Genomic DNA, 22,577 nt, shown 5'->3' with positions numbered 1-22,577 from the left:
CAAAGCCATACCCCCAGATGAAAATACCTTCTTCGTCCAACCATCAAAGCGATTATCGTCCCTATCAGGAGGGATGGTAGGGTACGCAGCCTGCTTCGCGAGGGCCGTAGCCGCCTGCACCACCAAACTCTCCAGAGTAAGGTGCGTCGACAAGTAGCAGGGGTCACTACTGGCTGGGTGGTATTTTTTCAGAAACGTCCGTCAGTCCAAGCCGCCGCCACCCTTCTTTGCAAAGCCATGTGAAATGGCAACACCAGATCAGTGGGTGGACCTTGGTCCAGGATGTCCATCAGATCATCCTGATCAAAATCAACAGGTGGAGCAGACCACCCCAAGTATTCAGTCACCCTTGACATGAGACGGCTATAGAAGTATTCGGCATGCGTCCCAGGCTCAGCCCTGCCAAACTCAACCTCCGGAGAGGTGTCAAGACCACTGGCGTCATGCAAGGACTGACGGAGTTCCTCCATCTGACTGTGGCCAGACAAAAGGTCATCAGGGACATCAGGAGGCACAACCATCTTCTCATCAGACCCTTCCACCACCTCCGAAATATAATCCAAAGGTTGGAACAAATCCAATCTGCGAGGAGGAACAGAGTAGGGCTCAAAAAGAGGCCTCACAGACTTACTGAAAGCCTTCCTCGGAGTTTCCACAGCCCTCCGGGGCACCTCCGGCAAATCCTCCACAAACGGCATCCAGGGCACCGAGGGAATCGGCATCGAACTAGGTGCCGACGGCGTCGACAACTTCTTCCAGGGCGGAGCCCAGAGAGTGTCCCTCGACGGACACGGCGCCGATGGCGTTGACAACTTCTTTGAGGCCGGAGCCCAGAAAGCGCATTCCATTCTGCCTGCAATGAAGGCTTGGTGGGACAAGTCAACCGTCAGGTGGAGTCCTCCGACGAGGACGGGGAAGGCGACCAGTGACAGTGCTTCGTAGAATGCCTCGAAGAGGCAGAGGAATGGCGGGAACCACTCCGAGACCCCCTTGGATTTTCGCCGACGCAGAGAGTCGCCCCTCGAGTCATCGGTCGAAAGCCCAGCGGACTTTGATTTATGGGGCTTAGACACCCTACCTACCTTTAATTTCTTCTTACGTTCCTGCAAGGCCTTACACGTCAGGGACTGGCAATCATCGCAGTCGTCTGTGGCGTGGCTTTCGCCGAGGCACCAGAGGCAGATGTCGTGTGGGCCCATGATGGACATCTTCGAACCGCAGTCCCGACATTTTTTAAAGCCCGACTTCGGGGTAGTAGAAGAAGACATCACTATCGAAGAACGGAACTGAGGCTACGGGCGCCGTGCGTCCTATATATAACACCCGGTGACGTTGACCCTCGACAGAGACTCTCGAGGAACAACGTATCGACGTCATCAACGCAGGACGCCCTCTGCCGAAAATTTTCCAAAGCAGCACAGCTGTGGTCATTACGTGTCATAGATGTGGAATACGTCGGAGGACACAATCCCCTCGAACTGCACTTTTCATGGTGCAATGGATTTCTAATATGTCCCAGTGGTGCTGTTGAAATCTTTGCAGAAGGGTTGCATGATCCAAGGTGTCGAAGGTAGCTGACAAATTCAAAAGCACCAAAGACCAGGACAGCTCTGGTCCATAATGTGCAGCAGACCATCCTTTACATTAAAGAGTGCCAATTCTGTTTCTCTTTGGCATCGGAAGCCTGACTGGCGGTCTCCTAGCATTGATTCTGTTTCTCAAAAATTCTGCAAGCAGATGCTTTATTGATGTGAAGCCACTCTGACACAGTAATGCGATGTAAACACCTTTATTGGCATTTAAGACACTGCACAGCAGCAGCCCCCAGCATACATACAGCGCTCGGCTAACACTGGCCAACTGACTTTTCTTCAATCCTCTTCCGACACAACATCCAACACTCCATATTCTACACCATGCATTCCATCCACCCCACTCAGCAACCGGCCCATGATAAAACACTTATCCAGCACTATTAGCACAAACTGGGAATTAGAAATCAGGCGATAATTGGCATTGGTGTCTAGATTAAATTTCTTCAAAAGAGGTGTAAACCCACAATTGTTTTAGATTATTGGGCACAGATCAATCTCAAAATGAAGCATTAACAAATGTTGCACTAATTAGCGAGTCTGCACCAGCTTCAATAGCTGTGGTCGGACATGGGTCCCTTGCACAAGTGATGGACTTGAGACGAAGGATGATGGATCCGATGCCCTCAATGAAGGCTGCTTGGATTTCCACGGAGTGCATAAATCCTATAGACAAGGAAGGTGTTTGACACTGTAAATTATTTGTATAATTGACTTGTACATCAGGCTCCGAAGTGTAGTGTTTTTAAGGATGAGTTTCCGAATGTCAATTGTCCCATTAGAAAAATAAGACTGTAGGGTATTACACTGTGCTCTGGTCTGATTTATGGACCAGGGCCTGCTGCTGTACTACTGGCACGCAGTGACAGCCACAGCAAGCATACACTCAATTCCACTTGACAGCCATATTAGGGAGTGGTTGGCCGCCCTCTCTGCCAACAAGGAAGTCATTAATGTGACAATGCCCGTACTGTGACCTTGTGAAAAGGGTGCAATAACACCTCTCAGCTAAGCATTGGAAGGGTAGGTAGAGATCCAGAGACAGACCTAGCCAGAGGTGGACGGTGGCAGCAGAAAGGGTCCCAATTCTTGCCCCCCCACCATGTGCCAGCATGTTTGTGCGCAGAACCTTATCTCCAGCCTTGCCTCATGTTGCAAATACTGGCTAGTGTCATTTCATTTGCAGAGGCGACCAACCCGGTGCAGGAATTCAGTGAAAGCTAAGCCAGAAAAGCAGCATCAACACTGAACGGAGAGGGAAAACCAAACGAGAAGCCACAGTCATGAAACCCCGACCACTGCCACGTACTGCACAGAGAGAAAGAGAGAGAGCGAGAGAGCTACCTGCTATAGCTGCACACAGCAGAGAACAGCGTCAGGCCGCCACATGAGCATTTTGATCCACTCAAGCAACAAGTCACAGGTCGGCTAGACTACCAGGGACCAAGCGGGGGAAAAGACTGAGCCTTCCCCCAAACTTACCCGAGCACCACAAGAGAACAGGTCCTGGAACATGAACTGGAAAACGGGACTTGTTATGTTGCTGTCTTTGATGCTTGGTGAGCCCCCGCAGAGAAGGGGTGTGGTTTGGGTCCATGTTTTTACCCTTTACCTGTTTATTGTGCATCATCGCCGGGTTACGATACATCGTTCTCTGTCAGTTTTGCTGATTTGCTTGCTGACCTTCAGATTAAATATGCTTCCCTTTGCATTCTTGGGGATGCAGTGTGGGTGTGCATGTTTGCATGGCAAGTTAGTAAAGAGTGTGTAGAGGGGAGCAGTAGTGTGGAGGGAGCTGTAGTGTGGAGGGAGGGAGCTGTAGCGTGCAGGGAGGGAGCAGTATCAAGGAGGTGACCAGCACCTTATAGGAGGATACCAGTAGCATGGAGGAGGGGACCAGTAGCGTGGGGGAGGGGACCAGTAGCGTGGGGGAGGGGACCAGTAGCGTGGGGGAGGGGACCAGTAGCGTGGGGGAGGGGACCAGTAGCGTGGGGGAGGGGGCGCAGCAGTGTGGAGGAGGGGGCAAAAATGGTGTAGGAGGAGAGCAATAGGGTGGCACACCTGAACAAGGGATGGGCATAGGCATCAAATAAAAAACAAAACCCTTGTGCTGTCTCTACAACTCAGTGATTTCTGTGCCATCTGTGACATTAATTGTATATATACAATTAATCAGAATGCCTAGCAATAATTTATGACCAACAAAGTAAAGAAAGGGACACAGTCCAGTGTACACCAATCCCATAAAAAACACTAAACAACAAAAACAGGAGAACATCCAAGTTTAAGGTGCGTTCAAGCGTATATTTTGTTTGTCTACCCAGTCCTATTAGCATCCTTAGGTTAGAGTTTTCTGCAGTATGCGCCACCTCATCGGGACACGTCAAGAATTAAATTCTGCATAGCAATGGCAATAATTCCTCCTTCAAACAATGCCAACGCATCCCGTTCGTCCACTTCGTAGAACATTGGACAATTGTTTAACAAATACTTTCTCAGTCAGGCCCAAAAAGCTCACAGGAAATCAGAGCATGTGTAGTCGACACTGCACTACTTTGACAGAGGTTTTTTTTTCCCCATGTCTGGGATTACCATGCTCTTAAATTGATAAACGCCTTTTTTTGGCACAGACGTACAATGAGATGAGCAAGTTCAAGCTCAAAGAAATACCCACTGGGGAACCTAATGCCATAGATTGTAAGAAGGTCAGTTGAGCAAATCTGGTTAAAAATTCTCTTTCCAGAAATTGTTTTTTTTACATCATGGACTAATCTAACAGTAAAGAGCTAATTGGAGCCCAATCCCAGTAATTTGAGACTCTAGCTCCAGTTCCAGGCAAAAAAGGCATGCTGGTGCTATGTGCGAAAGGGCATTTCCTTCAGCCTTCCCATCCAATACGTTTTCTCCTAGTCCCTATATCTGAGCTCTGTACAAAGCAACTGGGAAGTACCAAGTGAAAGCAAATTAATGTATCTGGAACCCCTGGTCTGCTTTCCTTAGAGTGGTACAAGACCTGTCCTGCCAGAGCCTGGGAGTAGACGCATGTGACCATGACACCAAACAAAAACTGGAGGTTCACCAATGAAAAAACGTGATCTCGACGAGAGGCAAGTGGTGACTGGTTTAGAGGCGTACACAGGGTAGGGCCTGAGCGGGCAAGGCCCACACAAAATCTGTAAATGCCCACTCAGCAGTGCTGTATGGGCATTTACAGATGTTAATGTCACTGCGGTGGTCCCTACTACATTAGCTTCAGGCCCCATTTGTTAAGACAATCCTGGCTCCCATCAATAAGCTTTGAAAAGCCCAATTTCAACTTACAACACAATACCAACTCCAAAGTGAACAAGGAAAGGAGCGAGGAGGTTGGAGGCTGCAACTCTACTCACCAAGATGGAGCAGGATGCTAGAGGAAGTTGGAAGCACTCCAAGGAAAAGGCAGGGCAAACACGGAAGGAAAGATCAGAGAAGTGATGGAAAATCCGATGTCAAGAGTTGTAGGGATGTCCTGTGGAAAACACTTCAGAGGGACATACTGCAGAAAGTCTACACCAACGAGACACTGAATTCAGCGCCCTATGAGCAGAACAGAAATAGCTGGAAGACAGGATGGGGGAAGCATAGATGCACATCTCGACCCTGTAACATGCAGGGACTACTACAACCCACTGGCTCAAAAAACCCAATCCCTGCTGGGCATGTTGCAAGACAAGGTGGATGGCATGGAATGTAGTTACAGATGCAACATGGATGGTCATAGAGGTTCCTAAAGGAGAACAAGCCCACAAGAAAACTGTCAACGCTGATCTGCTCTAAGACATGCTACAATTGACCAAGAAAATAAATGAGATTGCCAGGTGTGATCAAGTCAGCAAGAAGAGATGGTGATACAGATTGAGGGATGACGCTGAGGACAAGCGAAAGCCGCCTGCTAATCAATGGAGACATTGCAGGTGGTATATGAAGTAAGCTCTAGGCCTTCTCACCCATGCCCACCCTTGAATCTAGGTTTGTTCACAGTCTACCCTATACTGTGAAAGTATTGGATTAAAACATTGTGAACTCCCCATGCTGTATCAAGAGAGGAGATCGGCATGCTGAGCGAGGGCAAGTTGAATCACAGAGACAAACAGGTGTAGCAGTTTATGAGTTTTACTACAATCATTATTGCCAGCTCAGCAGGACCCCCAAAGAGAACAGGATAGACTGAGGCCACCTGCAGAGAGAAGGGACAGAGGTGGAGGAAGCAAGACACGCACACTAAAGCCATGGCAGGATCAATCAGTCACCAAGATACCAATGTGTGGCACCCCCAGTTATGGACTCAGCCAGTAGGCCAAAATGATCCACAAATCATTGTTGGATACAACTAACAAGGAGGATAAGCTTCTGGAAAACAACCAAAGAGGAATACAGTGAAAAGGGCCCAGGTGTCCCCAGCTCCCAGAATGTACAGAGTATAAAAGGGAATATAGCCAGACCAGGGTAAGGATGTTTGGAGGAGAGTGGTAGATTGTGAAAATGTGCAGAAACCGACCCAGCGAAGTGGAGGATGGAGAAAAGAGAGGAAGGCAGTGTTGAAGGGAAAGGGTATAGGCTAATGAAAAAGTAACAAGCTGGGAGTGAAAGGTGAAGGAGGACAACTTCAAGAGGAAGGACAAAAGGGCACATGGCCTTGCTGGGGACCGTTGTGAAGCTAATGCAGATCAGATTCCTCAGAGCTCCCAGTAAACCACCAATGATCTTGCATGTTGGTCCTCCTGCAGGATTCCACAGTGAACCATAAGTGAGATGAACCCCGCCCGAACCAGAGAGTTGTGCTTTCTGGGAGAAATCATTGAAATCACCGAAAATTTGACAAACTTTGATTGTGCATTCTCCAGAAGCCCCTCAATGTGGCACTCACAGGTTGACGATTGGTGCATGGCGCACTGGAGAGCAGAGAGACATAGTTCCCCCTCCCTAGCGACTAGTGGGGAGTGTGATTGGCGGTTTTCCCAAGGTATACCTCGACGGATTGTTCGGAAAGCCCTCTGCCCCTACAGATTTTCTCAAGGAGTGAGCTTCTATTTGAAGATGCACTCTGGAGTCGAGAAGCAAAAGTCAAAGTGCTCCTGTGGGATGGGAGAAGCCCAGCACTGCCTACTTGGGTATCTTTCAGGCTTACAGTGAATGTTCCTGGAGCCAGACCCCTCTCTGCTGACTTCTGCATAGAACCCCTTTCACCAGCTGGCCCATTTGGCAGAGCAGAAGATCAGGAGTGGGGGACCGTGCAGGCTCTCGACACACTGAGCAGCTGCTCAGATATAATGGATAGGCTCTCAGTCCTGTAGCGGGGAGTACGATCGCTGGCATGGGCTCTACAATTTCCTTCAATGTTGCTGTTGATTGGGGAGAGGACTGTGCATGGGCGTTGCTCCAGACTGTTCACTTTCTAGTGATTTTGGTAAGCTCCTATTCCTGGATCCTTCCACGCAGCAAGCTGCAGCACAATAGGAATATCAGCAGGTTATTAGAAAGATTTAAGGCCAACTAAAGAGGATGAAGAGTTACACCATTGACATTCTGGCTTGCCTAACTGAGGGGAGCCGGGGGTACATTCCTTATTGAACCATAGGGTATCCCCCACTGAGGAGTCTGTCAAGGTTCAATTTGCACATCCCAAGCATTTCACTTGTCTGCCAGCAAACATTGGCTTGGCATAGAGTTGAAAGCAGCCGCAATGGGATAGGTAGTGTGTTTGCTAAAATGAAGGCCCTTACTCCTCTCCCCCCTCCTCTAGACACTTGTATCCCCGGCCTTCTCTGTCTGCGCTCGGTATGTGCAGTAAATTGATCATAATTGTCACTCCAATAGCAGCCTCGATCATCCTTTTTTCAATATGGGAAAGTCTGCCTCTTTCAAGGGATGTGGCTCAGACGCTGAAGGATCATTCCAAAGCTACTATTGGCCACTATCACGTGGTCCCAATAACTCCAAGCCTTCCCCTGACAGGAGCAGGAGGAAGAATAGATACCTTCCTTGCAACAACATTCGAAATTGTCCAAATTCTATAGGACTACCATAAAGCTGTTCTTCATGACATTGCTGAATGAAAGCAGGATCTCAATATGACTACTGCTTATTTAAACAAAAAATATTCTGGCTATAGAGAGGAGGGTGGACAATGCAGACATTTCCTTCAGTCACCAAGTTTACGAGTACTTTGTTGGAAAAAAAATTCAGGCAGCCCGACGGACCTCATTCAGCCCTGGCAGATAAGCTAGTGGAATGAGACGATATCAAGGAGGAACTATGATCCAGATTTGAGGAAAGAAAGAGTGCACCAATACACATCTAAGGACTATGTCCAAGCATTCTTCAAAGAAATATTGCTGCTGACAATCCTTCAGAATTTTTTGGATTTTCAAACTTTCAACAGCGCAAATGGATTGGACCGATGTCCTGACAATGGTCCACTTGTTGCAAGTCAAGGAGAGGATTCTAGTGAAAGCATGTCCCTAGGACACTATCGAATTCCAAAGTTCTTAGATTCACATCTACCGGGACCTTGCCCCCACAGTGTTCTTTAAATGCTGTCAAAAAAACCTGTAACAACCTGGATGCAACAAAATCATATTGAGTACTGTTGGGTATACCCATTTAAGACTTCACGTCTTAAACTTAACGTCTGTCAGCCATTTTCAACAATAGAAGGAGCACCTTTTCTGAATATCTTTGTTAATGGATTAGATGCAAACAATGGTCCCTCTCAATCCTCATTTCAGCTGGATTGGTCACACCAAGACAACTGGGGAGAGCAGGAGAAGAGGCACTGCAGCCCATCTATGAACAGGTAGAAAAACCACATGAACTAATCTCACATGTATATCTTAATTTGATGTTCACTTACACTCTCTGATTGAATATATTATCAGTTCTAGTTTGTTATTAGAGATTCCTTTACAGGAACTTTGTTTCAGATAGTGAGGGGTTTGGAAACCCTTATCAACCAGTTAGGATATAGACTTCCTGGAGGCATATGCAGCTAATTATTCAAGATGCTGGATCAAAAGGACTTGTTTCATGTTCAAAATATAGGGTATTCATATCCATTTCAGGTTCACTGGTGGGGGAAGAGGTAAGGTAATCAAAGTTTAAAGAATCTATTACTTGTATTAGTACACGGCTCGGTGAGTGTGGTGGCCTAACAGCCAATCAGAAGGCGCGGTTTAACCACATGGTAAAGCCCCTACTTGGAGCCTCTTCGGAAGTGGGAAGCCGCCATCTTTCCCGCCAGTACTGAGGTAAGTGGGCCCCCGGAGCCCTACTTCCCCTCACCCCCAATCCCAACTCCCACATCCCCCACCCAGCCAAATTTAACCTTGAGCTCCTTTGTCCCCGCTGGTGCTAGCAATACAAAGTGCTCCCAGCAGCTCAGTCACGGCAATGGCCACCATGGAAAGGGAGAAGGGACTATGTGTAATTCCCTTTTCCCTGATCCATTGCAGCCATCTTAATACTAATCACACGGGATACTAATAGCAACAAACCCCTTACGGGTGGGGGCTTACTGGGGCAGGTAATGCCTCAGGCTAAAGTTAAAGCCCTTGCTTCACTAGGGCTTCCAACTGACCCAGGACATTTCCTGGCACAGTGATGTGCTCGCCTGTTGGATTTTACCGCTTAATTATTCACACGTAATCCAAGTTGGCTTGTCATAAGTGCATCAGAACACAATTGTCAATTCCAATACTTAAGGCACAACAGACCTCCCACATTTCTTATCTACCAGGATTAGTTTATTACGGTCCCTAGTGTCTCTCGGCTGGCAAATTTAAAAATTATCTCCCTTAATGTTAGTGGCTAAATGGAAGGGTATTTTGACTAGGTTAGAATAGATGAAGACGATATTGGTCTTCTTCAGGAAGTTAATCTTATTCCAAAAGACATTCGCCATATACTACAGTCTAATGCATATCCTAACAAACAATTTTCATTCTCTGAGAAGAGAAAAGGGATTCTAATCTGGATTAGTGAGAATCTTGTAATTTCTGTGGATCCAAAATGAAGGGCTGCTCAAGGTAGATTTCCTTGGGTTAGCACCCAAGTATGATAACAGAGTATTGATGATTATTTCATTCATGGACCAAACGTAGCACCTATTTCCACAAATAGCACAATTTCACATGGGCAATATGATTGTGAGAAGTTGTAATAATACATTAGATCAAGATTTGGATCATTTTCAAATTAATAACAGTAATTCCTCCTAAGGCCCTGGTATTAAAGGAAGCATTAACTGATCTTGATTGAATAGGTATTTGGTGCTGATTATCCAGGTACAAGGGATTATACCCACTTGATCCTTAATACGAAATAGTCTATCCACTGATATCAAATATATGGATTTCTCACATATCATTCTCTAATCGCGATGGTATTGGGAACTTCGCTAGCAGATCTTTCTCACAGCCTGCACATGAAAGATGCAGGATTCTCTTCGTACCGACAGTCAAACAATGTAGCACTTTCCGCCTTATCCCGTCTAATCTCGCTGAGGCACTCACTTGGGGGTATAGAAGCCTGGAATCAAAGGGGTGAATATAAGTTTGGCATTTACCAAGAACCTAATTAATAAAACTGCCAGATGCTGGACAATGACATTTGTGACCTTAAAGCCAATTAAAAGGCAACTACCTCTAATAAAATGCATCATTGGTTGCGCATCACCAGAGGTAAACTGGAACTTTTGTGGGCTGAGGATACTTCATGCAGGCTTCTGAAAAAATGAAGCAGTGCTACTTTTAAGGCTCTGATAAAAACAATTGTTTTTTAGCATACACATTAAAACAACATTCTCACAACACAATCACCTGTCGGCAAGATAATGAACGGGTTAAAGACTAGTGAGAAGGTGCCAAACTGAAAATTATAAACAATTATTTTGGTTCATTATTCTCAGCCCAGCAACCAGCTTCTGAGGAAATAGAACATTATTGATAAGGGGTAAATGTACCTACTTTATAGCCAAAAGATATGGCAACCCTTGACCATGGTCGAACGAATAGCCTAAGTAATGTAGCAGTTTCTTACAAATAATTACCCATGACCTGAACATTTCAGCATTTAAAAAAATAAAATGTTCTCATATTTTGCTTCTCAGATTGCTTTCCGTCCTCCAGAGCTTTCTTGACCTCATGCAAAGTAAGCCCATAGAAGGGTGAATCAGAGACTAGTTTAAAAACTAAACCCGACTAGGGCACTTCTTTATGTTCTTCGCACACGCAGTCCTCAATTACGATTGCCCAAATGTATTCGATATGTTAGAGACCAGATTGCAGCAATATTATCTAAACCAATTATCTGCGATAAATCTTACAAATTGACAGACATACCAGGATAACATTAGGCTTTTGATGAATAATGTAGGTTAAACAACACAAAACAGTCCTAAACCCTTTCAGTGAATGCCGAAAAAGATGTTTGACCATGTTCACTGATTGTATATCCAGAAAGTCCTTGCTAGATTTGATATTGATCCCAGCTTTTAAAACATGGTGATTGCAAACTACAAACACTGCACTAAAAAACTGAGGATAAACAGGGCTCTACCTCAGATTTTGATTCACAGGCGCACTCGTCAAGGCAGTCTCCATTCCCCAATGATAGCTGCTTCGGCACATAGCCCTTTCCTCAAATCATTCATCACAATGAAAGGGTTTGGCAAATAACTATAGGCCAAGACTGTCATAAACCGGGACTATTCACAGATCTTTTCATAATGCAAATCCCCATTCCAATCCTCCCCCAGCTAGTCCAAGAACTTGCATATTTACACCTGGTTTAAGAGTTTAAAGTCAATACCTCAAATTGCATGCTTCGAATGGCATTCTATAACACATACGCTTCAATCTGCCTGGGATTTTCCAATGGGAACAGGAAAAACTTTCCTATAACTAAAATCTTTCACTCACTTTTTCAAAGTTCCTTTAACCTCCCTTTTCCATGACCTGGAGAGGTGGGTCAAGACCAAAATCTTACAGATAGGAAGACTCAAGGTGATTATGATGAATCTTCTTCCATGCATCTCATACATATCCCATCCCCTACCCATCTGCACTCCTGATTAAATGATTCAATCGATTTAACGAAATATTCAAATGGATCAATAAAAATGAGATTCCTAGAATGTGTAGCAAAATACTTGTGGGACCTTCCATGAAAGGATGTTTCATAGTCTAAAATTTGGAGAGCTACTTATTTGCAGCTAACATAACGACAGCTGTAGATTGCACATACACACATTCTAATATTAAAGGATTCTTGATTGAATAATGGAGCTTCCCTAGCCCTTTGGAATATGTATTTGGGCTTTCCCCTGAAACACAGCATCTGCCTGAGGAAACGGTTCAATATTAACGCACTAAATTCAACTGCCAGAATCCTACTATTAGAAAGTATCAGGTCTTGTGTTTTTCTGTCTCACTCTACCCAGTCTAAAACAATGAGGCTGTCTCGATTAGTTGTAAATCTTGTGGTTTTGACTCTTGGAAAGAGGGAGCCTTCCTCAAACCTTTAACCATGGCCAGCCCCAAGATTCTGCAGGTCAGAAACAAGCTTTAAACCTGAAGGAAATTAATAGATAGGATTACATCCAGCTTCTTTGATGGATTACTCACCCTTCCCTTAGAGTAGCAGGTGCGAGAAACACAACCAAGTTCCAAGAGATTTTTGTAGACATTCCTGTGAAGACAAGAACCTCAACATTCTATATAATCTTCAATACCAATGCTTGAGCTCCCTCCCACCCAGAGCTACACCTTGTGTCTCTGCATACTTTGTAAATCTCTGACTCTTGCTACTGAGCTTGGGGAATTTGCACTATATGTATAGACTGAGGACACTCTAAGAACTCCCGCCCCCAACTGTTAGTTGTGGATTCAAATTACAAGACTGTATATTACCATTCCGGAGTACCCAATTATGGAGTACTCTTGCATTAATGCACTCCGCGAAATCAATAAAATGTTTATTTAAAATAAAAAAAAAAAGGAGGAACTATCACAAAGAAGGAAGTTGGTTAAAACACATTGAGCAGTGGAGAAGAAAGGAGAGACTGGGAAAAGGTTGCAGTTGCACGAGGGACATAGTAGAAAGAAGTAAACCAGCAGGAAGGGAGAGAGTGAAAGGAGGAAGTTATCACAGGCAAGGAGGAGACAGAGGACGGACTGATGGGGGTGTAAGTGGATAGTCAATTCTAGAACAAGTACCCAGTATTGGCTAAGCCAAGAGGGCCGAGGGTTGATGGGGATGGTAAGAACCAGTAAGAAGAGTGGGGCCTGAGCTTTGAAGGAAGACTGAGAACAATTAAGAGAAAAAAAGGGTAGCATTTGTATCCTAGGCACAGACACTAGAAGGACAAAAGCCTTGAAAATCCACGTGAAAATGAGGGAAGACTGAGGCTAGATGGGTGCCATGATCTCTATTCTACGGCCGATTGAGTCCACCAAAGGAAGTAAATAATACTTGCTGAAAAAAAATTCAACAGGGATAAACAGAAAAGGGGTTAAGCCAAAGCCCTCATTTCGACTTTGGTTCAACTTCTGAATTCATTGGGAAAATGTATATTTACCAAGATGTGCTGGTAAACAACACAAGTCTGTGGTGGACTCACAACCTGCCTGAGGGGATCAGGACACCAAAGAGCATGTGGTTGGCTCATAAAAAGCCTGAATCTGAGGGAAGCTCAGCAGGAGCTTGAGACTGTCACAGGATCCTGAGAGCACAGAGTCTTTTGTGGGCTGTGGATCAACTGGAGTTGGTGACAAGCTCAGAATAGGACTAACCTGCCTCTGGATGGGAGCCAAAATGACTAACCTGGAAATGTACACACATCAAATGGGAAAGAAATCAACTGTCTTCTAGTGGTCAAACGACCAACACCAAGGAGGGGCAATGTTGTGTAGAAGCATTTACAAAAGGATTGTGGAGATTTATACGATAGCTTTAGCACTATACACGTGTCCCAAACCTTGGAGGGGACCGCCAAAACGACTAATACTTTAATATAATACCTTCAGGGCTGTCTCACCATGAACACAAACTGTTGTAGAATGAGGCAGTTGGACCCTGGATACCAGTCAGACTAGAGATTAACCATTCAGAATTTTATGATATTTGAGAACGTAATATCCATAATACCAGGTTTGAGTTTCAAGTGATCTGCTGATCCCTCATTCTGGGACACATTCCCTTGGCTGAGTAAGGGTTACGCTCACCTGGTCTCTGCGGAGGTGTTGGGGTATGGTTGCAGCCCTCCCTGAACTTGAATCACCCTCTTCAGGCTCTCCCTCAGTAGCAAAGCTGTGAGCAGTGGTACGTGGTGATGCTGCTCCTGCGTGGAGATAAGAGTGTGTAAGTGCGCCAATCTGTGATAGTTGTACCTTTCGAACCCTTCACCGCTAAGTACGGTTTCTGTGAACATACGGCGGCGCATAAAGCTCACCTGTGAATTCTGGAAGATAAGCTCTCCGTCCTACTACTTCTGGCAGGGGCGCGTCGAATGGTATCTAGTTCCTTCACTGATCCCTGATGAGGATTAGTCCAGTCCAGCTGCGACTATGCTTCTCCTTATGATTGGTAAGTCTTTCTTGAGCTCTTGTGATGCTGTTCGTTCTGTTTAATGTCTTTATATGTTGCTCCTATTTATGCCCGCAATAATGTGTCTCTTCTGTTTTCTTCCCTTAGATATAAATGCAGCCTCAATGCAGCTGTGAGACACGGCCGGATGGAAGATGGATGCTACCGCAATGTTCAACAGCAGGTATGTGATGGTTTAAGGAAAAGCGCGAAGTATGGCGAAGCGCAACCTTAAACTGACTGTTTTTTTTTCGATGGCTCACCTTGTCTTCTGTTTTTCCTTGCAGGCGCTGCTGTCGACAATGGAGCGTGTCGTGCTGCGGTGCCAAGATGAAGATTTCGGCGTTCCGGAAAGTGTAAAGATGAATACTTGGTTTGCCGAAGATATGTACAGGTGAGTACAGCTTCCCCTAGTTGGTAAGTATGCTGGCAGGAAGCAGGATGTCGAGGAAGCAGGATCTTCATGCCTGTGCCCCTGACTTCATGACCATGACAGCAAGAGTGCCCTGTCAAGATGGACCTGTAAAACTCACTCCTTCAGTTTACAATAATATAAATCCTATAGTGGAAAATAGCCAATCGACTCCGGGACGTGAGATCCCATTTAACAGTAACATTGTTGATCTGGTTGAACCAGAGAATCAAAACAAGGATTGAGGCTGCATGGTGGCAAGATGGAAACAGCAAACGTATCAGAAGGCTTTATAATATGAACATTTGAAAGTGTACTTTCAACCAGGCCAACAGGATTTATGGAGATACCCACCATTTAGAAACTGTCTAGCGAAACAGAACATTCTTCTGGGAGGCCCTCTTTGGATTCACTGGTCAAAGGATGGGGCTATGTGGTAAGATGCATGAGAAATCGGTACTGTGGATCCAAATGGGAGAGAGACCTAGGGGTCCAGCTCAAAGACTCAGAATGGAGGGAGGACCTGCAAGGGTACTGGGTGGTGGGACAGCATCATGAAGTAAGACACAGACAACAAATTCACTTTCTCAAAGAAAAGGACTTTTATTTTAATTGTCAGGATGGATTAAGGACTAACTTGTCCTACGCTAAGGTGGGATTTCCCTACCTAAAGAAACTAAGGATAGTCTATGTCAGTAAGTTCAATTTAAAAGTCTGTCTTTGTCCAAAACCTATGCTTGCCCTCACAATTAAAGATATACAAGTGTGGGAATGTTAGCACAAACAGAAACCATGTTCAAAATAAAGGTTCTGAGCTTCTCCCAGCTCGAGCTTGGTTCCCATTCCCCAGGTTTGAATAGTTCCACAAAGAAAAGCTTGAGATTCCCTTCCGCAAAGCGCAACACATCCAGAAAGATCTCAGGGGTCTCTTCCCCAAGATCAACACAATTTTAAAAAAAAGTCTCTTGAGATGCACCAGAATTGTTCCAAAAAGCTTTGCACAATTACCACAGGCACTCCGTTTACTTGCATAATAAATTATTTTTGTTCACTTCAACACCGATATCACACAGCCTTGGTCTCTGGGTTCTATTTTGACTCTTTACCAGATTGTGCTACTCGGTCTAGGCGCGGTTGTCGGACCACACTGTTAGGCAGAAACCTGTGCAGTTCCCTTGGGGACCACTGCAAAAGATTTAGGACCACAGGTGTTGGCAGTAAACCCACTTGGTAGCAGTCTGTACCACCCAGATTTACCTGGTAGCTGTGGCTGAGCAGTCAGACTTCCCTCAAGAAGAGTTAGGCAGTATGTAAAGTATACACAATAGGCACTCAGACACAATAGCACAAGCAAACACTGACCAGAGCTTTGGTATCAAGGTATATAATTATTTATTTAAAAACACACTTATTGAAACACTCCAGCACTATTATTGTAAATCACTCTAAACACAGTTACTATTATATTTACATCCCTTATTCCTTATCAGACATGTCTTAGTTAACACCACTTATTTCCAGACAGAGGTGAGCGCTTAACTATAGATGACACTCCAATAAGTTAACGAAAAAGGGAGGGAAAAAGGCAGAATGTAGGAAAATACACCACACTAATACTTAGGACTCTTAAGCAAGGCAGGAAAGTCAAAAGTTACTTGTGAGCCAAAATCCGTAGGCCGGGCCCACTCTTGGAGAGAGCAGGGCACAAATGCACCCAAGATAACACAATGACAACAGGCTTAAAAAGTCTTGCAGGGAGTTCAAAAAGGTTTTAGTTAGGCTCAGAAAAGTTTAGCCAGGGTGTCCCAGGCTAACCCAGGTTCGAAAGCCGGGGGCTAAATCTACCCCGTACAGTCGGTTGCAAGGGAAGCCAGGCGGAACACGGTACCTTAAGTGGAACGGATCCTCCAGCGGAGGCAGTTGTTCCTGGCAGCGGGTGCAAGTCGCGGCGTCGTCCAGGGGAAGAGAAGATCTCGAAGTAGAGGAAAGATGAAGAAACCAGCCGCAGAGTTTTCCGGTTAAAGGTACTACCCTTTGATTCGCGGTAGTGGTAAAACGTGGTATCCCGGTTGCCGGGGTGCTTGGCACAGGCAAGGCGGCCACGAGATGCTCCAGGAAGCGAAAAAGGAAGCAGATTGGTTATCCCCACCAGTCGAAGGAAGAAGACTCTCCGGGCTGGAGATCTCCTCTGTCGTTGGGAAAAAGTGGTGAGACGATTCAGCAGGGCTCCACCGGTGGTGTCGTCGTAGCAGGTCGGCTCAGCTTCTCCCTCGTCGGATTCTTAGGTCCTGTGGCGACTTCTAAAGTTCCAGTCCCCAAAGCCCTGCTTTTATGCAGAAAACCCCCATTCACTCAGCCTAGCTGTCACTCAAACATGCTAAGTGGTGAGCCGGCCGGCTCACCACTTGGGCCAATCAGGACGGAGTGTGACTTGAGTTGCGTAGGCAACTCAGTCCAGGGTACCTAAATCCCCCTCCACCCCATCTAAGTACCCCAGACAGAGTGGCACCACTTTGGAGGGCTTCTGTGGAGAAGCCCGCCAAAAAGTGGAACAAAGGGCTCAACTTGGGTTGGAGTCACAGAAGCAAACACAAACGGCATTTTAGAACCGAGTTCTGGCAAAAAATACCAACCAGAGAATTAATATTAAATAAATAAACCGGCGGTATGTTCGAGGCTATAGGAATTAAATAATTAAAGTTGGTAGCCTCTAACAATGGGAAATCTCATAGAGATATATTCGCGGTCGAATATAAAAAGTAGTATCCACTGCCACCAGCCAAAACTCGATCAGGGGGGACGGAGACATTCCCCTCGACTAACAGACCCCGGGGCAATCAAATTGCCCCGGCCAGTACATCCACAATATGATGGTTTGTACTGGTTCTGTTCAGAATTTGAGGCTAGTACAGTCAATGGTGACTTTATATGCCCTGGGAGACAGTAGTCAGTCCCAGGGTGTGGAGTCTATATTGGGGGTCACCATGACACCCCTGTGTTACTGCACTGAGGGTGCTGTCTAACACACATCACAAAAACACATGAAGCCCTATGGAGTAAAAGACCTCCTAGCCCATTAAACACATTTAGAGTCAAAGAAACACACTCAAATCATGCCCAAGAGTGAGGGTAAAAGAGTCTCACTCTTGGCAGGAGAAAAAAATAAACCCCAAAAATCCAGCAAAGCTGCTGGGGGACTCACTAGGTTAGGAAATTCAGCCTAAACAGAGAATTCTCCCTAACACACACATTGTACCCATTACAAGTCACGCAACCGAAAACACTTGACCCTTTGTGATGCTCTGGATACTTCTCGAGTAACACTGGTTTTCCATTTAGCACCAGTGTCAACACATGACATTTGCTGTGGTTTCTTCCTGAAGTCTTTTGACCTTGCCACAACTTGCATTTCACCCTTTGTTTATTGGCAGTCTTTTGGCTTTGCCACAACTTGCTCTCCTGAGCTCAACAATTTGTTTCTCACACTTGCGTTCAGTTAGTTCATACCAACTTTCACTTTGTTTCTCAATGCTTACAACTATATTCACTACTTTCAACATAACATGTTATTCAATTTCCATGTAGTTTCTTTAGTTTGTTATTCAATATTGGCTGTCACATTTTTTCCCAACACGGGGCCTCTATGGGGGATTCCTATTATTTGTTTACTTTCTGAGTTGATATATATTTGAAGAGTTGAGGAATCATTACCAGAGTCCTGAGGCAGTTCTACCTGACCCATAGAGAGAGACAGAGAGAGAAAGGTACTTAGGGTTGGTATTTTCCTAGTATTTCTATAACAATGATGTTGCCATTTGTTATCCTGTGCGGAGGGAACCGGAATCTGATAGCATGACCCTATAAAGGCTTCAGGGATGAGAAGTTCCTATTGAAAAAGAAACGGCAAATACGGTGTCTCACCAGCAGATGTCCTCTCCCCAGTCCCCCATGTACCTCCACCCAGGTGATCCTCCCTCTCATATCCACCCCCAGGGTTGGGATCCAAAAGCAGTGGCCCATCCCTAGCTACCTAGGAGGATAAAGAAGTGAGAATGGCCTCAGGTTTCTCACAGTGGACAAGCGGGATATGTCAGCTCTAAACTGATACTATGCAATGTGATAAATCGGGTCTACTGAACTCCAGAAGGTTGCAAACCAACTGTTGGAGGACACAGAGGAGAGTGCTGGGGGAGAGGTTAGGAAAGGGGATCCTTTTCCTTATGCTATGGAACCGTGCAATCATCATGGACCTATGTGTTTTACCTAATGCAGGACACTGTGGAGATCTCTTTAGAAATACATACAGGAGCGGCACTGCTGAGGCTGTTCAATTGGTTGGCAGGAATATCAACCCCTCCCAAAAAAGTGGTGGGCCTACATTAAAACGGAAGTAATATGCACAGACATGGAAAAATGAAATTAAGTCCACAGGGAAAATGGGAATTTATTCAACTAAACGATTTGAATTGTTTTTAAGAAAGATTGCCTGGCCAGCAGAATGTTAGATACCATCAGGAAAACCAGGGGAGTGTTACTGGACAGTGTGAGGAAAAGGACACGACCACTGCTCATGGACATATCTTGAGGAAAGGGAGGGTTCAAGAAAGTAACCTAAACTGTGTCTTTATGGGAGAGTTGTAGGGGAGAGTGCATTAGGGAAAGGGAGAAGACAAGCTATGGGAGAAACATGGGAGGGAAAAGCGAGAGCAACACACTACGAAATGTTATTCCTCCCTTCAAATCGGCATAGTCAGAGGTTGTTTTGCTCATAAGACTTTTCAGAATAGAGGGTGGGGTTCAGGAGTTTGCGGTGCATTGCACACCACAGTTTGCATTCATGTGAGCATTATGACTTCTTTTTGTGTGCTTTGTTAAAACAAATGATGAAGTGTTCATGTGTGAAGGTGAGATACATTTGTTTTAAATTGGGTTGGCATGTTCTGTAAAAAGAGAATGATATCTACATAAAAAAATGTTAAGCTTGTAAATGTTTACCAATACTATGGGCCTCATTACGAGTCCGGCGGTAGCCGTGCCGGAAAAACCGGCAGGCTGACACCAGCCCCGTAATACCATTCCGGCTCTGTGATTGCCGGAATCACCGAGGCATTACAACCCCAGTGACCCGGTAATTCTGGAGGCGGAATTCTGTAAATCCTCATTCCCATGGAGTCCCATAGGACTCCATGGGGATGGGGACCATGGAAACACCTGTTCCGTCTAGGACAGAGACAGTGTTTCCATGTCCGCCAGCAGGCGAGTGGTGTTACTCCCTTCAGGTCAGACACCTCCCGCCTGCAGGACTCAATCAGCCGGTCCGGAAACAACAATGGTGGTGGATTTATCGCCACCGTAGTTTCTGGACTGGCTGACTTGTAATGAGGCCCTATACCTTTTGGGATGCATTAGTGATGACATTGGTGGGGCTCCCACAAGAGCTAGTTAGTACGAGGTTCCCAAAGAATATAGGAGAATGCAACTTTTACAATCATTGATAACAGACGATTATTAACTTTTGATTGCACATAAACAGAATTTAAACCGTTTTTTTTACCTTTATAACCCTGTCAGTCCCACAAGTCAATAACCACACCCTGGTTGCATCAAAATGCACATGGACAATTGTGTGTTTACTGTCATGGAAGGAAGCAGTTGGTGCTCGTCTGTAGAAAAAGAAAACAACATTACATAGGTAAGAATTAGTGGGGTCAGAGCAAGGCTTACTTTCAAGGTCTCAAAAACAGACATGAATAAGTCTTAAATACATAAGCACTCTAAAACGGGAATATAGAAATCACTTTGATAAAGTGGGAGTGTTTTTTAAAGAATGTCTTTCAGCATTTATTAAGATGGGCCAAATGCAGGCATTTTTGATACACAGACTACTCTTTTCTACATTATTTACCCTGCAGTTATGTTGAAATATTTTAGAAAGCAGGTAGGTTGGTCCTTAGCTGGTGTCACAGAGCATATTACTCTAGGTGCTGAATTACAGATCATGAAAATAAATTGAGTAGGAATGCAATAAAACAACATGCTAAATTTTAAAAAGTATTTCATGAAAAATGCCTTCACCCCAATTAATTAGATTTTTTTTATTTTATTGATTTAGCTGAATTAGATCAATCTTTCAATATTTTGACTTTATACAACTTATTTCAATTCTTTTCCTTTAAAAACACAAACAACAACAAATTCTTACGTATTACATATTAATTCCATTGTCATTTCATTCTCGATTAATTTAAGAAAAAAGGCCTGTTCACAGTATACTAACAGCCATCATTGGTCTTGAAACGTAACAATGTGTGAATTACAATTTACAGATATTTAACAGCAGTTGCTCGTCGAGCATATAGTCCAGCTTTGGTTGGTATTTCCAGACTCATAACTTCTCAGTTTCATTCTTCCTTCATTTAAGACCTTGTAAGTAGGGCCTTTTTACAATAATCATTTGCTATGAGACGATACAATGTATCACTTGCAATTATAATTATAATTTACCAGTGTTCAACAACAACAATTAAAACAATTATCATTGTGAAGTCGCATTTTGCTTCCCCTTGACTTAGGTGTTTGCCTATCACCTCAGTACTTAGTTTAACAAAATTCACCTGTGCATTCATTGCTTAAGTTTAATTAGAATATATGAGGCACTGCCAGAAAATTAGTTAATATATCATTGATACATTCAATTTCCTCTCTGATATAGACTGGCCCTACGAGGAATTTGTAAATTAGGACCCTTTACATCATAAGATGTATTTTACAATGGGTAAAATATGAAAGGTAATCATTGCACAGTGTTGTTACGCTTAGTGAAAGAGTAGGATTAAATATGTTTTTAAAGGATAGAATGTCAACATTCTTAAATATAGGTTATACTTGTGCTAATAAGGGGATGTTAAATCTGTATGATGCTGTGATGCTGGAAATGCATCGGAGGGACAGGACCTCCGTATCCTTGTCCTTTACTGCCTTTTTATCGTGTGTTCTGTCATATTTTCCACGCAGGAGTTCATGTGGGACTCCTGGCGGTGCAGCTCTCTCTTTTGGTTTGGTGAACAGACCCATGGGATACACTTACGGCACCCATGGGTGGGGGTACAACCCTGTGCCCTTAGTGTATGTTTTTGGGCACCTGTGGGTGGCCTAGAGAGCAGGGTATGGGCTGGTGACAGCTCCCTGCTGACTTTGACAAGTCCGCTGAGTATCCTCCATTTTGGGGATCCCCATGCCCTGCCATGGGAATCAGTTGATTCCTGATGGAAAACAAGATGGCCCCTGTGGCCTTTTGCTTTCTATTACCTTGTTTTCCCAATGTCCTGGGAAACCCTGACTCTGTCCATTCCCCCTGACTGGCTGTTCGGTGGAAGTTCCATATATGGTGTTGTTGTGAAGTCCAGTCCAGACTGTGGGTGGGAACTGGGTGAATGGAGAGTGTGACCAATATGCACTTCTTGTTGTGGCTGTCTGGTTCCTGGTATGAGAGACAAAGACTGAGACAGCCCTACCCGAAACTGGCCTGAATGCAGTGTGTAGAGTTGAATCGCTGGGTACTTGTCCCAATCCACATTCCTTGTTGTGAGTGTCTGAGAGGGAGGAGGATGGCCTGAATGCACTGTGTGCCTGATTGGCTGACTGACTGCATGAATGCCCTTCTGTATGATTGGCCGCTGAGAGTGACCCAGCAGTGTGGATGAGAGACAAGATAGTATATCTGGGGACCTCTCACCACTGGAAATTGTTCAGAAGCGTTCAGAAGCTGTGTCTACACTTTAAGAGTAACTGGAACTGCTGATCCTCGACGACCAGCTGGAAGACGAAGACTTGCTGTTGCATTTGCTTTGACCTAATCTGAAAGCTGCCGAACTCGTCAAGGACTGATCCGAGAGAGGACCTGATAAGGCGCTCTCTTCCCGTGCTCCGAGGGACCATCGAGCACCGCTAAC

At 44.9% G+C, this 22,577-nt stretch overlaps 1 protein-coding gene across 2 annotated transcripts in view; it reads right to left on the bottom strand.

Annotated features, from left to right (window-relative positions):
- WDFY2 (WD repeat and FYVE domain containing 2) overlaps positions 1 to 22,577 on the bottom strand; it is a 1,061,998-nt gene that overhangs the window by 41,683 nt on the left and 997,738 nt on the right. For both annotated transcript variants that reach the window (XM_069640687.1, XM_069640686.1), the window contains one exon: positions 20,180 to 20,288. In XM_069640687.1, the coding sequence (XP_069496788.1) occupies positions 20,180 to 20,288 (109 nt within the window). The remainder of the gene's footprint in view (positions 1 to 20,179; positions 20,289 to 22,577) is intronic.

The sequence above is a fragment of the Ambystoma mexicanum genome, chromosome 7q, assembly GCF_040938575.1.
Source record: "Ambystoma mexicanum isolate Mex_15411 chromosome 7q, UKY_AmexF1_1, whole genome shotgun sequence".
Lineage (NCBI taxonomy): Eukaryota > Metazoa > Chordata > Amphibia > Caudata > Ambystomatidae > Ambystoma > Ambystoma mexicanum.
Note: the sequence above shows the minus strand (reverse complement) of the source record. Positions and strands in the feature narration are given on the sequence as shown.